Below are 16979 nucleotides of genomic sequence, written 5' to 3' on the forward strand. Positions count from 1 at the left end.
CATTATCACTGTATCAGAGTTATTTCATATTTTACAAATAACCTATGAGATAAAAAGTATATTCCCATGCGTATTTGACCATATGCTTCATCAAGCTTGCATGTTGTGTACGGATCTAGAGACAATGAACTTGAGCAGATTTATCTGAATATGGAACTGAAGAAAATTTAGACTGAATCTACACTATATGATTCTGACCAGTGCTGCACTTAACCCTCTTAGTTCTTTTCCTCCCTTTTTGTATTTTTATTTGCTGTTTTTTTTTTTTTCCGTCATCATTGGCTGTGTCTGTTACTTTTACTTCCTTGATTATTTGAGGCTACTAAAAGTCTATTCAGATTGTATTCTATGTTACACAAGGAAAAACAAGTGATAGGTGTTTGTTCTGCTTCAGTGGGTAAATGCTTTTTTATAAATTTATTTAAAACACATAACCTCTTAGTTTGTATTTCTTTGAGTAAAGCCTTCTCTGCTGATGAAATGCCAATTCAAAAATATGAGTGTGAAGAATTATTTCTTTCTGTTAAGTCGGGGGGGGGGATTGTGCTTCTTGTGTTACTATAATCATCTAATTGTTGATCCTCTGGAATCAAGGGGAACTTTGCTGTAAAGTTTTGTTTAGGAGTGGTTCAATGGCTGTGCTTTCTTCTGTGTTCGATCAGGCTTTCCTAGGAAGTCTATGCACCACAGTGGTGGAAGTGATTCCTTGAACATAAGCTTTCTTAAGGGACACTCATTTCCTGTATCGATCCTGACCAGAAAAGTGTTGGGGTAAAGGCCTAATGAACTACTGTCATCTAGTCTGCAGGGACACATTTGTACAACAGAAAATCCAATTCATCACATTCAGTTGAATGGGAGAGAGGCTTGCTGCTTGCTTTCCGCAATAGAAAGGCATGAAGTAGCCCCTGAAGTTTAACTGTAAAAGCAAATGTTAAATTTTATTCACAAATTTAAATGCAGATTTGACAATCATTCTGGCTGTGAGAAACAGGTTGGCTTTTCAGTTTATGCAGCATCCCCACTGTGGTCAGTGACTGCCAAATGCTGCGTGTGTTCAACAGGGCCACCCCAGCAGAGGTACAATCTGATGTAGAAACCAATGCAAAGGAAATTGGTTTATGCACAGGATCTACAAAAATGCAGTGACATGTCATGTAACATGTCAAAACAATTATACAGTAACACAGTTTTACTTAAACACATAAGTTGCGGTGGTTGATTGACACTGCACAGAGCTCCTGCTCATGGCCACAGGGTTTAACAAAGCATTTCAGACTCCCTGATTTGCATTAGCAGACTGAATCAATGCCGTGAGGGGCAGGACAAAGCAGTTTACAGAGATATACTGGAACAAGACAAACATTACACTCTTAGTGTTATGTCAGTGAAGTAAAAAGATGCCATATAATCGTGACTGGAGCGTCACACCTGTGAAAAATGCATGGTGCAAACTATTAATCATCCATCAGAGGCTACTGATTCAGTCGACTTAAGATACGAATGTATAACATTAAAAATAAAATGCAGCCTGGAACCAAGCTCAGAATATTCCTATGGTTGATTAGAGGTGTTGAATAGAAAATGATACTAACTGTATCATCCTAAATTGATTGATTTTTGTCATTTAAGATAAAAACCAGGTGTGTTTGGTTCTCAGGGAAGGGACAGCAAACTCAACTTGCACAACCTCTTAAGAGAAATAATTCAACATTTTGAGAAAGTTGCTGTCTTGGTGAGGGTTAAATAAGAAGTGCAGGGACAGAAATAGCTTTCCCAAGTTTTTAACAAAAACTATTTGGGAAAACATATATTGCACAATGTATGAAAAAAGACAGAATGAAACCAAAGTATGTGTTTGTATTTTTTCTTTCTGCTATTATTCTGTATAATTCTGTTATTAGAAGTTCAGTCAGCTCTATTGTGTTTATACAGTGAATATTAGAAAATCTAGTAATACTAAGCTGATGTTTCACAATGCAGGACCAGAGCTTGTGCTAATGTTACTTTGTCCAGGTGTTACTATGAACCTTGAAGGCAGAAGAAGTGAAGAGTCACTAATTCTGCTTTCTGAACACCTAATATGGTACACACTGGTATATACACAAACATACATATGTATCTATGACAGCAATAACGTGCACACATACAGCTTCTCATCAGTTTCAGAGGCACTCCCTATAATTAGATTAGGTGGTGTTAGTTGACAAAAATCACGGTTTTCAATCTGTCTCACTACCCAAATCATCTATGTGATTAAAAATAGCCATCCTTTGTAAATAACTCGGAAGACATCTTAAAAAGCGGCACACTGTCATTTAAAAAAAAAAAAAAACTCCCTCTTTTCTCTTGGGCTTGGTTTGGGAGTAAGGTCAGCGTCTGTGTACCTCTGTCCAAAGACAATCCTTAGACCTCTGAGAGAGACAAGTGTCTGCATCTCTCTTGGTGCTGCTCTTTGTCCATTTTTGCTATGAGGGTTTCCCCAAAGTCTGTGCTTCTCTTTCTGTATCCTCCCTTCATTTGATGCTCTTTTACAGAGTCTGTCAAGATGAGGAGAAGTGCAACAAGGGATGAAAAAAGAAAACAAGCTGCACAATAGCAAGTTTGCAGAGGGAACAAAGGTCATATTTTCTCATCAGTCATCTCCAGGAACTGGGCATAGACATCTCTGGAACACTCCCCTTTCTGGTTGAACAGGAACTTGTAGTAGCTGCCGTCAGCACAAATGGCTGCAAAGTGGAGGGGGAAAAGCAGAGCAGAACACAGTCAGAAAGGCAGGACACAGAAACCCGACAAGAATGTTACTGTAATAGAAATCAGGTGTACCCCACACTCATTTCATCCCTTTACCCCCGTAAAAAACATTACACCTATGCCCTTAGACCGTGGACCCCATCCTGAACAAATATATAGTAAAACCCAATTTCTGAATTTTCAGCTTGCTATTTGACAATGTCATAGAATGACTCTGAAGGGTGCATTTGTTGTAAGTCCCACACGGCAGTGTGGAGAGGTGGACTAATATAGTGGTAGTAAAGGGGAGATGCAATGTTCCAATAACAAGCTGTGCTAGAATTTTTGCAGAATCTGAGAGGGGCAGCTCAGTTTTGGTGCATTACGGGGCATAAAGTTTGCTTACAACCTTTTTCAGAACTTAAAAGACGAGTAAACACTGTTTACATGTGTTTAGATTACACTACAGCCCAGATGTGGAGAAGGTGCAAGTTGCTTGCTAGGTTATCTTTCATTGTGAAAACTAGGGCTGCAACAAATCCTCGAGGAAATCGAAGACCTGCTCTGCCTAAGGATCATTGTTCCACACAAAACATAATCACTGTTGCACAACGCATTTCAGTTGGCACTATGGCAAAGAGTGAAACTGTCCATAAAAGACAGAAAATGTCCAAAGTTTGGGATCATTTCAAGCTTAAAAAAGATGACAACATGGTGCAATGCTTGTATTGTACAGTAGAACTGGTGAACCACAACAGCACTTCGTCAATGCTTCAACATCTGCACAGAAAGCTCCCAGTTGTGAACCAGAACGGCTCACCCAGCGGAGCCAACATAAGGTAACGTCATTTCAAGCTAACCTGTCGTTTCTGTCATGCATTATACAACAGTATTATTGTTTCAAAATGAAAAAGTCTAGTTTATCAGATTACTCGAATAGTCGCTGAAATATTCGGTAGAAGACTCGACTCCAAAAATAGCTGCAGCCCTAGTGAAAACACTCAACACAAAGCAAGAAAGGAACACATCACACACTAGACTCACCTATGACAGCATTGGGCTCTGTTCCAAAGGCGCACACACAGGGAGAGCCTGAGGGGACCTGGAACTTGGAGAAACTCCACTTAGAGCTGAAGTATTTGGGAAGAAAGCTGGCTGATGCCAAGCTGCAGAGAGAAACCCACAACCAGGACATAGTTACACTTAACATTTCCAAAATCATTCAGACCGTCACTTTTTCCAACCTTTATATTTAATTTGAAATTGCCAAAAGTGAAACATATTTTTTACCTGCAACAAACTGAACAGACTGGACACAGCTTAGAAAGAAACACTCCTGCCCCACTACTCACATTGTACACCAGGACAAAAAACAAGACATGACGTCTGAGGAACTCTCTGTAGACCTCCACAGTAAAACTTGTGAGACATAGATCAGGTCAAAGGTATATAATCATTCCTACAACTTTGAGTGTTCCCAGAAGCACAGTGGGCTTAATTATTGTAAAACAGAAAACATTTGGAACAACCAGGACCAATCAACAGGGCGTAAACTGCACAAATCCAGGAGTCCAAAGCTTGTAGTGACTTATCCAAGAAGACTGGAAGCTAGGAACTGCTGCCAAAGAGGCTTCTACACATGATATGACAGAAACCTTTCTACAGAGACACACCTTGACTGTTTGTTCCTTTTGGGATCCTCTGCAGCAAAGATGTGCACTGTGCCATGGTCACTGGACACACAGATGAGGGATGCATCCTGGTTGAAATTAATGCTAAAGAGGACACAATGGGAACAAAAAACATACTCATTGAGATCAGCAGACGAACACAAACCAAACCACAGCCTGCAGCTTTATGTAGGTGCAGCCTCTCGATAGTTGCTCTGTTAGTTTTGTGATAATTCCTTTGCATATCTGAATCCTGTTTGTGGCAGAGACTGAGGAAGAGCTTGCTCACTTTACATGACAACTCAATGAGGACACAAATTGCATTGCATTTTTTTTTACTTAGTTACTTCATACACTGAGGTACTGCACTGGGTTTAAAAAGAACATCTATTCCCTTCATCATTCTTAGCAAAGCAGCTGTTGTACTGTTGTACATTTGGGGCAAAAACAATTGTGTTTCTCAGCCTCAAGGGCATTGCTGTAGTGCTTCTTATTTCATTGCATTTTGTCTTAGTTGTACTGAAACATTTGTTTTCAATGTGAGAATTAGTTGATAGTTTGGCTCATAAAAACTAGAACAGTTGTGCACTATAGTGTATCCTGGCAGTATATATATATCCATATTCAGGCACTTCCATACGAAGGTAGTCTAACTTAAAGTGTCCTGGAATGTAAACAGAAAGCAGCACTTAGGCTGTGGCTTTACTGTACATAGTTCTAATCTAAACTTGCACCAAATGCTGCAATGCTATTAGCACAATGCTCACCAGTAAATGTTGGCTGCCTGAGACCCTCGTCTCAGCTCCTGTATGAGCTGACCTGCAGATGTGTCGAAAATTCTTATAAGCGTCCCCTGTGGACACACACACACACACCCACACACACACACACACACACACAGATTAGTCATAAGTCAGCAATGAGAAAAACAACAGACAAAACTGAAGATTCCAACATGCAATATTATTTTTCCCATTTCATGTCACACGCAGCATTACATACTTTCTCTGATGCAGTAGCTATCCTTGTGCCTTGCAGATTGAGAGCAATGCAGCACAGTGCCCCCTCATGGGCAGGAATGTCAACTGGAGGCTTCTCTGTGCTGGCCAGGTCCACAATCTGCACGTGGCCTGAATGAGTCCCAGGAAAGGCTAGCAGAGAGTTGTTGCTGTTGGGACACAACACACATAGACCTGAAGAGAAAGGGAGGAAGATGAGAAAGGCTGGTTATAATAAACGCATCTACAGTTTATATTTCACTATTTCTGTGCTTTGCTAAGTTTGTGGCACATTTATAAAGTCTCACAACATTCAAACTGTTGATGTGTGCTGTTGTTATGGCTGTAGCATTAACTAGTTTTAAAAAAATGAATCAGCCAAAGGGGCTGTGTGGTTATAGAGGTCAGTGTCTAGAGTACAACAGACTAGGAGTTTAAAAAGAGTGTATTGACCTTTGGGGTTGTAGCAGGTCTCAAACACATGCAGCTGATGGGGGTTGTGGGTAAAGGTGAACACTTTGATCATTGAGTCAAGAACCACCACAATCCTAAAAACAAAGCAGAACCACCACTGAACGTAAAACCTAAAATAAATGTCAAGAAAATCTACTCAAACAGCATTCTGAGGACAGTTTGACTAATCCTACATACACTGCATTTAGAAAGTAGTCAGACCCCTTTCACTTTCTTCAGTTTTATTATGTTGCAGCCTTGTTTAAATATTTTTTTTTACTCAATCTACACTCAGTGCCACATAATGACAAAGTGAAAACAGAATTTTAGGAATGCCTGTAAATTTATTAAAAAGGAAAAACTGAAATATCACACATAAGTACTCAGACCCTTTATAACACCTGAAGATTAGCTCAGGTGCCTCCGAGGTACCTTCTCTTGATCGTTGCTGAGATTGGAGTCTACCTGTGGTAAATTAAATTGATTGGACATGATTTGAAAAGGCACACACCTCTCTATAGAAGGCCTCACAGCTGGCAATGCATATCAGAACAAAAACCAAACCATGAAGTCAAAGGAACTGCCTGCAGAGCTGAGAGACAGGATTGTTGATAGGCACAGAGCTGGGGAAGGATACAGAAACATTTCTGACTGCACTAGAGGTTCCCAGGAGCACAGTGGCTTCCATAATACTCAAATGGAAGAAGTTTGGCACCACCAGGACTCTTCCAAGAGCTGGTCACCCAACCAAACAAGAGCAATCTTGAGAGAACCCAATGGTTACTCTGACTGAGCTCCAGAGATCCTATGTGGATATGGGACAAGTTTCCAGAAGAACAACCATCACTGCAGCCCTTCACTGATCTGGACTATATGGCAGAGTGGCAGGACGGAAGCCTCTCCTCAGTACGAAACACATGAAAGCTGTTTGGAGTTTGCAAAAAAGGACCTGAAGGACTCTCAGACTGTGAGGGACAAGATCCTCTGGTCTGATGAAACAAAGATTGAACTGTCTGGACTCTGTTCTAAATGTTATGTCTGGAGGAAACCAAGTACTTCTCATTAGTTGACCAATACCATATACCAATACCACACAACCACCAATGGTGGTCGCAGCATCATGCTGTGAGGGTGTTTTTCAGCAGCAGGAAAAGCTTTTTGTGTCATACCCAAAAAGACTTGATGACTGCTGCCAAAGGTGCTTTAACTGAGCAAACGGTATGAATACTTATGTAAATGTGATACTTCAGTTTTTCCTTTTTAATAAATTTACAGACATTTCTAAAATTCTATTTTTACTTTGTCATTATGTGGTAATGAGTGTAGATTAATGAGAAAAAATGAATTTTAACAATTGTAGTGATTGTTAGAAATAAATCTGAATTCTATTTCACTTAGAAATAAATTCATTTTTGTTTATCTTGTGACAAAGTGTGTTGTGATGTAAACCATTAGAATGTGAAGACAGACATGCAAACAACTTTTAATAGCCTTCAGCCTTTAACACAAATCTTTTTTACCTGTCACGACGAAGCTTCACTGCTTTGACTTCTGTTGAGAACTCAATCTCAATAACAGTCTTCTTCTTCAAGTCATCCCAGATCATCACTGCAGAAAAAAGAGAGAAAATGGAATAAATATTTACCAGAATAATATTAGTAAAATATGCTGTCCTGTGAAATACTTAAAAATGACTGTAATAATTAACATCTCTTTCATGGTTAAACTGGACAAAGACACGAAACCATGACCAGTAAGGGTAATATGAATGACTTTCACTATTTTCCAGCAGTGTATAACATTACTTCTTAGTGACATAAGTCAATATGGCCTGGACCCCACAAATGATTTTTTTGTTAAAGTGTACATCTCCTGGCAATTCCTAAAGTCTTAGGAAACATTATCTAGGATGCCTATGACAGGCAAGAAAAAGCATTTAAGAGTTTACACTTTTTACATTCCCCCTTCAGGAAACTAAACCTTTCAAGACATTCTGATACCCAGGAAAATCAAACTGCACATGAATATCAACCACCTTGATAATGCCATGTCAGACCTGTAAACCTCTTGTAAGTTGAAGAAATATACCTTTGTTAGTTGGATACTTGGGTTTCTTTCCTCCTCCCACTAGTGCTAGATAGTTACACCTAAAAAGCATCTCCACATGGCCAACCCCCCCTTCCAGGAACTCTGAAAGTAAAGATCACAGGCTGTTACAATCAGTAAAAAGAAGTACTACTGTTATGTAGAGTAAGAAAAAAAAATAGCTCTTATCATAGCAAGTTACTGTAAACTGTGCTTGTGATTAAGATACACACTTGTTTGCTGCTTCTAATTACTATTGCTACCAGTCCTACTACATCTCATGTGACTCAGCTCCCCTAAACAGACAGCAGACCACACTGACATTCCATAAAGTGAGACTGTCTTGACTTGTGAGACTTGTCTTCAGACTGTGTAACACTTGGTGTAAAGACTTCCATCAACAAATTGCAGATGAAACCGCTAAAGAAGAAAGAGTAGTGTGCAGTTAAAGCCTATGAGTAAGAGAAGTAACTCTTGAGCAAGTAGCACTGAGTCACATTTTTAGTCATCTTTGAGTGAAACTTCCCATTATATACTTCTAAATTTAAGGCGTTGCGACTCTGTCACAATACTGTGTTTTTGTGTGAAGCAGAGCTGCCTGGTTTGAACTATTTTCTGCAGTCATAAGCTGAAAAGCTGTGGATGGGGACTTCAAATTAGATGTCAATCACTGAGCATTACTATTACCACAGTTTATGCTAATTTCAAAATGTTTACAAAATCAGCTGTTGGCATGTAATTAATTTATAACAAATTCATAATAAAAAGCTTGGGGGAGAAAAGAATCTGTATATTTCCAATATGATACGTTTATCCATAGACTGGGATATTTTTACTCGTTACTTGACTAAGGCTCTACCGCTGTATGGCAGTGGCACAATGTCAAGTGGTGGGATTAGTTAAATGATTTATGACTCATCGTTTATATGTATGGCTAATGTTCTTTGTAGAAAATGCATTCATTTAGTCATGTCTGTTTTCAAGAGGGGATAGACAGCTAAGTTAATTCAGCTTCTAGGTCGCAACATCATGATGATGGGGATGTCAAACCAAATCTAGACAAGGGCTAATTTACACAGTACTGTCACAACAGAGCTTGAAGAAGCTGGAACAACAACCAAATGGGCTGTAGGTATAATGAGAGAGTACCTGAGAGAAACCACATCCTGTCCAATTATCACTTAATGTATCAGACAGTGTAATATCTTATGAATCATATTGAAACCAAAATGTGCCATCATTCAAAATTCCAGCTCCTATCATTGTTCAGTATAAGTAAAATGACACTAAACCTGCAGAGTACCCAAAAAGCAGGCCAAAACCATGCTTATATCACCAGAAAGAGCTGTATTAAACAGATAATAACATCTAGTACAAAAATGAAAAGACAATCACAATCTCCTGGAATTGGACTTTCAGTTTTTAGGTCAAAACTTTTCACCACCCATTCAAGTGGCTTCATCAGTCTGAGAAAATGCTGGTATGGAACCTCCAATTTATCTTCCAGGTTGATTTCAGTCTACCCCTAGTCCCATAGGCTTACTACGTGAGATATGTAAGTCAGGTGAGAGTTGTTAGACCCACACTCCTGGGTTAGTTTCACTTCACACCTGGTCTGAATAGGCTCTTAAGGTGAACAAAAGAAGTGAGCTCAGGTGAGGGTCGTTAAGATCTAATGGTGGACTCATGTGACCCCTGTGATTCACCAACAATGTGTCCTCCCTGGAAAACATTTGATTTGTTCCTTAACTTCCTGGGAACAGATGGAAGGTCAGCCTGGTAAATTGAAGACAGGTTATGTCTGAGCCCTCCACCCCTGTTAAGGGAGGGTTTTTCCACTTGGACATAGATAGAGATTCCCTGACTCCTCTCTCAAACCATCTATCTTCTCTGTCCAAAATGTGTACATCACTGTCTTCAAATGAGTGACCGGTCTCTTTTAAATGGAGGTGCACAACTGACTGTGGTCCTGAGGAGATGCTCCTCCTGTGCTGGGCCATCCTCCTGTCAAGTGGTTGTATGGTTTCTGTAATGTAGAGTTCTGAGCATCCTTCTTTACACTGGACAGCATATACTACATTGCTCCTCTTTTGTTTTGGTGTCCCATCTTTAGGCTGAACCAGTCTCTGTCTCAGTGTGTTGGTGGGTTTGAAGTGAACTGGTATGTCTCCCAAAAATCTGTTTAAGCCTCTCAGAAACACCTGCTACATAGGGAATGATCAGGTTTTTCCTGGCTCAGGCTCAGCTGTGTGTCTTGTTTTTCTGCCTGATGTCATGAAAGTGTTTGAGAGACTGGTCCTGCAACACATAAGGTCTCAAGTGTCTGAATTTCTGGACCCCCTGCAGTTTGCATATCAGGAACACATCGGAGTGGAAGATGCCATCATTTTCTTAATGCACAGAGCATACTCCCATCTGGAGAGGCAGGACAACACTGTGAGAGTCATGTTCTTTGACTTTTCAAGTGCTTTCAACACTATTCAGCCCCACCTGCTAAGTGCAAAGATGCAGGATATGGACATTCTTGCAGACATGGTGGAGTGAATCACAGAGTACCTCACTGGGCTCTGAGGATGTTAGACAAAATCAACTCCATACTGCACAATTCTGCCCACCCACTTCATGAGGAACTGTGGCAAATGGGAAGTTCATTCAGCCACATACTAATTCCTCCTAAAGCCAAGATAGAGATTCAGGAAGTCTTTTGGGTCCACGGCCATAAGACTCTAATTCCACAATATAAACAATAACGCCCACACACAAACAACCCCCCCAAAGAAAAAGTGCTATAATAATTGAATTTCCCCTTGGGAATCAATAAAGTACGCTTCTTCTTCTTCTCTCCTTCTAGATGTGTGTCCTCCTTTCTCTTGGCCTCCATAGAGGTAGGGATGTTGTTTGCTCTGTGAAAGTAAAGTCCTAATGATTCCTAGTTTGTGCTGCAGCGGGTGACGGGAGTCAAAAAGAAGGTATTGGTCTTTGTTTGGGTTTCCTGTAGATTTCTATCTCTAGGTTACCATCAGACCTGATGACAACCTCACAGTCCAAAAAGGCTAGCCTGTTCTTTTTAGTGTCCTCTCTGGTGAATTTGATGTTTGCATCTACTGCATTGATGTGATCTGTGAAGGCTTAAACTTCGTCTTAATTTTCACCCAGGTGTCATCCAAATGGGTCATCCACATGAACCAATGGGTCGGTGACATCCCTGTGAAGGAGCTGAGAGCTTCCTTTTCCACTTCTTCCATGTACAGATTGGCAACGATGGGTGACACAGGGGCGCCAATGGCACATCCATGTTTCTGCCTGAGCAGTCGCTGATCAAATAATTCCAAAAGAATCCTCAAAACCGCAGTTTGAAGTTCACGCATGCTGTGATTGACAAGTTTTTTCATAACTGAAATTAAAATTAAACCATATATCAATCTCTCTTTTAATAAATGTAATTTATGTCACTGTCAATATATTTTATGTATATACAATTTTTTTTGAGTACTCCACACTTCCCACTCCTCCCCCAACAGTGCCTTTGATTGGCATACCAACAAACCAACGAATGGCCAGAGAGCTGCCCAGCGGCTACAGCCAGAGGCGCATTCACCAAACGTAAACGAACACAATAGCAGGAGGCGGCCATTAAAGTGATACAAAGACTAGGGTAATAAATTATAAATATAACTGCAGGCAAAACACACAGACGTTTGTAAATTTTTAACATTAGCCAAATAATGTGCACAATATAAACAAGAACAGCAGTCTGTCATTCCACATTTTTAGGAAGGAATTTTTGGGAAGTCTTAGCCTTCCCAAGACTATGCCACCCGCCGCCCCTGGTGAAGAGGGATGTAACATCAAAGGATACCATAGTTTAATCTCTATCCCGGTTTAGATGTCTGACTCTGGAGGCAAATTCCTCTGAATTCCGAATGTGGTGGTCTGTGTGACATTGGCATTGTCCTTTTCCAGGTGTTTTAAATATTCAATCACCTTTTTTTTGTAGGTGCTGGTGGGGTCCCTTCTTAACTTTTCACAGGTCTGTTGGTCTTCCAAGAGACAAGTTACTTTTCCATGATAGTCTGCTGCATTTAGGACCACTGTGCATCTCCCTTTGTCTGCAGGCAGAATGGTAAGTTTAGTACTTATACAGGGATGACAGGGCCCTGCTCTCCTGGGTGGTGAGGTTGGGTAGTGGTGGCTTAGAACTGAGAGTGCTGCCGTGACTTTTAGCCAGAGTTCCTCTGCTTTTGTATTGGATAAGCCATTGTTGCGAATAGCAGATTCTGTGGCTATAATAAAATCCACAACAGGAATATGTTTGGGCGTGACCGCAAAGTTAAGTCCCTTGGCTAGGACATCTCTCTGTGCTTGGGAGAGTTCCCTGTTTGAAAGGTTCTTAACCCCTTTGTCCTTTGTGACATTTCCATTTTTCCTCTTTCCAGTGGCTTCTTTTCCTGTCTCCCTGCGAAAGAGGAAGATGTCAAACTTCTTGCTCTGTCTTTCTTTGCCTTTCTGATGTTGAGCCAACTGTGCCTGCTGGACAAATTGCATGACTGCATCCCAGGCAGGTCGTCAATTATGAAGTGGATTTGCAGTATCCTTTCATTCAGAAGCTGTTTGTACCGTCTGGAGGATCTTGTTGGCTCTGTGACTCTTGACTGTGGACTGCAGGTACAGGCTAGTTGGGAAGATGCTCTGTTATCTGCATCTTGTTCACCTAACGAGCCTATTCAGGCCAGGTGTGAAGTGCAACCAACTCAGGAGTGTGGGTCTAACGACTCTCACCTGATTTACATAGCTCACCTAGTGAGTCTATGGGACTAGAGGTGGAGTGAAACCAACCTTGAAGATAAATTGGAGGTTCCATATCAGCTTTTTCTCAGACTGATGAAGCCATTTGGATGGGTGGCGAAACGTTTCGACCTAAAAACTGAAAGTCCAGTTGCCATGACTCAACCTCTAGATAACTTCCACTGGACGACTGAGAATCTTCACAGACAATCTCCTGGAATTTTCATCTGCCAAAATCTCAATTTGAAACAAGTATATTTCCTTATTTCCTTCCTGGCTTTTGTCACTGAACAGTGCTAAGGTTGAGCTTTTACATTAATGAGTAAATATCCTACTAACAAACTGACAAATATTCTAGTCTACTGATTAGAAATGCTCATGTCTGTAGAGCCTGTTACCTTGTTTCTCTTTCTCTTTGAGAGGGTCTGTGTTGTACACACGAAATCCATTTTCCATTCCACAGGCAAAGCACCCTGAAGAGAGAGACAAAGAACTGCAGTCACAAATGAATTAACAACCTAAGATAACATTACTCATATTAGGTGTTTTACACAAATCGTACTAAACAGTAAGAAATCACCCCAGTATGCTCAAACTTCACAGCAATGACCACACACACACACACACACACACACAGCAGTGGGGAGCTCACTTTAGCTGAACAAAAGCAGCCCACAACAGTGGTAATAGAGCAGCAGTTTTAAAAGTGTTACAGCAAAATATCCCTTAATGGTAAGGATGCTCAGCTAAGTAGTGAGATGAGAGCCCATCATTTACAACAATGAAAGTGCAATTTTCCTTTATCTAAGGTGCTGTAGCCTTCACCAGATAATCTGAAGTGCTACCAAATAAACATGAAACATTCTCCAGTCCAATTTGACTGTTTTTATGTATGATAAAATGCACACCATATCTACATAAGCACAATGGCTTCTGTGTTGTTCACTGTAGATAACATTAGGGAACAGAAATCAGCCGGTACAAACACCCCGGGTTGCCCAAGTACTGTCATGACAACTTTAAATTTCAAAATTTTCTGTAATAAAACCTCTCTTTACTCAAAGTAGGATGGTGTCATTCACACAGCTTATCATTTCTGTGTGTGGCTCACTCGGTGAAACTAAGATGAGGAGGTGTGAAAATGTTTTGCTGGTGACACACTGACAATTTAATTCAGAATCATGTTTTTCACCCAGACAAGGAGCCAAAACACTTCAATGTTATGGAAAGGGTATTTGACCAAAGAAAGTGAAGGACTGCTCAATCAGATGTCCTGACCTCTACAATTAGCCGACTAGATGTGATTGTTTGGGATGAGACGGACGATGAAATGAACATAAAGCAGCTAACAGACAGATCAGCATATATGCATCCTGTTTCTATACTGCTGGAAAAGCATTCAACTGGCCTAGCTGAGAGAGCAGCAAGAGTGCCTCAAGGCAAAGCAAAAGGTGGCTACTTTGAAGAACCTAAAATTTACATGGCTTTAATTTATATGGCTTTTAGATCTTTTGCCTAGTACAGGATTCCAGTATATGCCATTTTCATGTTTTCAGTATTAATCTACAATAAAAGAATAAAAATTACAATGAAAAACAATGAATAGATAATCAAATGTTTGAGTGGTAGGCTACTGAAAGTTAGGTCAAATTGGCATACATGACAAATGACATAAGTACCACAGTTTCAGGGTCACAACAGGTCTTTGGGCACTTTACTAACATTAGCTACGTTACTGTCTTTCTGAAAGCTTTCAAGCGCCACCAATTTTATCAAGCTATCGTTCAATTTGCCAATTAGTCAAACATAAAACTAACCCAATAACACGGTGATAACGGTAAAACTTGGCGTAACTAGCTAGCCGTTACCTTGCTAGCTAACAGTAATGCTAACCAGCTAACAATTTCGACGAAGAAAATTCAGCAAACATTAGCGTAGTTTCTCTGACTTCCACCAATGGGTACCTAACACCTGGTTGTTATTTGGGAATGTGCGTTTATCCACGTTTTTTTTTGTCTAATTTAGCAACCCCTGTCATGTTGACCCAATATTAGCTGGTTAGCCGATTTATGTGTTGACTACTTCAATATAAAAAGCTAGCTAGTTAGCTACGTTAGCCGAGATCCAAAGGGCTAACTAAATCTATCTTGAACTTTACGTTAAATACTCCAGCAGTAACGCAGGCACTATGTATTGTCGTTGTTTCCAAGTACAGAAACGTTATTGTCACATCCTAAGGCTAAAGTGTTTTCTATGAAGACTTCGGGTAGCACCATTAGCTTAGCATCCACGACGCTGCCAATTTTAATTTGTAGAAAAATCCCATTACAGTGCCGCTTCTTACCATGATCCTGGTTAAATCCAGCATAAAGGAGCCCATTCCCGTGAGGATTAGATGGTAGTAAATTCATTCTCCTGATACAATGATCAAGTACCGAATAACGTTAACAAGTAAATCTAACAGCTGCTACCCGATGAGCTAACCGGCTACCATCTCCGGAGTACTGTCCAGAAAGAAGGAAAACAACTGGTTCCTACTTGGAGAGAGCTGTCTCCACTCAACACCAAAGGAAGTTTTCGGTAGACTTCGTTAAAGTAATTGCACATTATTTAATAAAAAAAAATCCATTAGATAATTCATAAAGTGGCTTAACTAAAAGTAACGTTAAACACAATGGTTATGAGTCTAGTAACCAGCTATAAAAGATTGCCTGTAGTCCAGTTTCCCGTCATACGAGTAATACAGACGTTCTGGAAGCGTAATTAACTGCTAGTGTTACTGAGTTAGTTAACTAAGAAGTCTGTCTGGTTAGCGTTTTAAAGACAAAAAACTGTGAAGTGTAAAGTACCGATAGAGCTGAATATAATGAGCCACATACAAAACTATTATCCATGTAAACAAACACTGGGTGTTGAATCAACTAATTTAAAACAAACATTGGGTGTTGAATCAACTAATTTAATAAATAGCTCGCAATTAAAGATGACATAAAAAAGGTTTCTTTTACTTAATAACAGCTTTGTTTTTTCTTTAAGGGAGCCCCAGTGGCCTAATGGATAAGGCACTGGCCTCCTAAGCCAGGGATTGTGGGTTCGAGTCCCATCTGGGGTGTGTTATTTTCATGTAAACTGTATATAAGATATATTCTCTACACAGTATTCTTATATGATATTCGCACCAAAGAATTCTCTCAATCTACAAGTGCCTCTTTGCCTGTAGACCAGTTTCCAGTTCTTTTAAAACTCCCCCAATTAGTCTTTAAATGCCACAGAATGAAGTAATTTATAAGTGGTTGGAATATTTTGCCTACACAGCACATTCAGCTGATAAAACCGACTATAGTACTATAGCTTGTCAGGGAAAACGGTTTGAATAGAGCGTTAGATGGGTTTTAATGGCATGTTTAGCATATTACATTGTTAAATAGTTCAGGAAAACCACAAGTATAATGTCAGGATTAACATCTGTTTCATATTATGTTTAAATGTTCCAGAAAGCAATACCTGTCAGGCACCTGAACCTTAAACAATCAAATGTACTGTAAGCAATTTTTAATGTAATTACATGTATTACTTTTCCAGTTATGACCAAGTTAATAAAGTATTATCTGCAGTTCCTGGATTAAACTCTTGAGAGCACTCTGAACTGCAATATGCAGGTTTTTATTGGTCTTAATGTAATATTCTGAGACACTGAGTTTTGGGTTTCCATTAGCTGTTCTAATAGTTCTAATATATAATAAAATTGAAAGAAATACACACTTGAAATATATCAGTCTGTAATTAACCTATACATGAGTTTCACTTTTTAACTGAATTACTGAAATAACGTTTTGATGATATTCTAATTTATTGAAATGCACCTGGTATATACTGTGTATTGGAAACTGTAGGAAAGAAATGTTTTACTAGCAACATTTTCAATGACTCAGGTCCAATAATAACCCACAGTAGTCTTGACAGAGATGCACACCAAGATCCAGAAATGGTATCAAACTGTATCTGCTAAAATGATCATTTTTACCATTAAAATCTTTGCCTTTTCCTGTCCAGGGTGTACCCCTGCCTTTCACCCAAAAGAGAGCTGGCATAGGCTCTAGCAGATCCCTGTGACCTTGGTTAAGGAATAAGCAGGTATAGATGGATGGATGGATTGCTCTTGATATCTGACATGACTATACTAATCACTGCACCCCCATGCTATTCTGAATGGCTTCTCTGAAGTAACTGAAATGACACTTCAATCAAATGTTCA

At 39.8% G+C, this 16979-nt stretch overlaps 1 protein-coding gene and 1 non-coding gene across 2 annotated transcripts; one reads left to right on the forward strand and one right to left on the reverse strand.

Moving 5' to 3' along the window:
- Nucleotides 1-922: 922 nt before the first annotated feature.
- wdr45b (WD repeat domain 45B) lies at nucleotides 923-15409 on the reverse strand. Its single transcript, XM_026314797.2, has 10 exons — nucleotides 15069-15409; nucleotides 13123-13197; nucleotides 7943-8044; nucleotides 7375-7462; nucleotides 5855-5949; nucleotides 5406-5596; nucleotides 5171-5256; nucleotides 4407-4508; nucleotides 3778-3899; nucleotides 923-2729 (listed from the first exon to the last, which is right to left on the reverse strand). The coding sequence occupies exons 1-10, from the start codon at nucleotides 15133-15135 to the stop codon at nucleotides 2623-2625; spliced, it is 1035 nt and encodes a 344-aa protein (XP_026170582.1). The 5' UTR covers nucleotides 15136-15409; the 3' UTR covers nucleotides 923-2622.
- Nucleotides 15410-15763: 354 nt separating this feature from the next.
- On the forward strand, nucleotides 15764-15836 carry trnar-ccu (transfer RNA arginine (anticodon CCU)). The gene has a single exon. It is a non-coding gene; the product is annotated as a tRNA-Arg (tRNA).
- The last annotated feature ends 1143 nt before the right edge of the window (nucleotides 15837-16979 follow it).

The sequence above is a fragment of the Mastacembelus armatus genome, chromosome 19, assembly GCF_900324485.2.
Source record: "Mastacembelus armatus chromosome 19, fMasArm1.2, whole genome shotgun sequence".
Taxonomy (NCBI): domain Eukaryota; kingdom Metazoa; phylum Chordata; class Actinopteri; order Synbranchiformes; family Mastacembelidae; genus Mastacembelus; species Mastacembelus armatus.

Excerpts from the sequence above, each read along its gene's own strand:
- wdr45b (XM_026314797.2), bottom strand. The coding sequence starts at position 15,135 with ATGAATTTACTACCATCTAATCCTCACGGGAATGGGCTCCTTTATGCT. Across the intron at positions 13,198-15,068 it reads TGGATTTAACCAGGATCATG|GGTGCTTTGCCTGTGGAATG; the intron begins GTAAGAAGCGGC and ends CTCTCTCTTCAG. Across the intron at positions 5,950-7,374 it reads GTGAAGCTTCGTCGTGACAG|GATTGTGGTGGTTCTTGACT; the intron begins GTAAAAAAGATT and ends CTTTGTTTTTAG.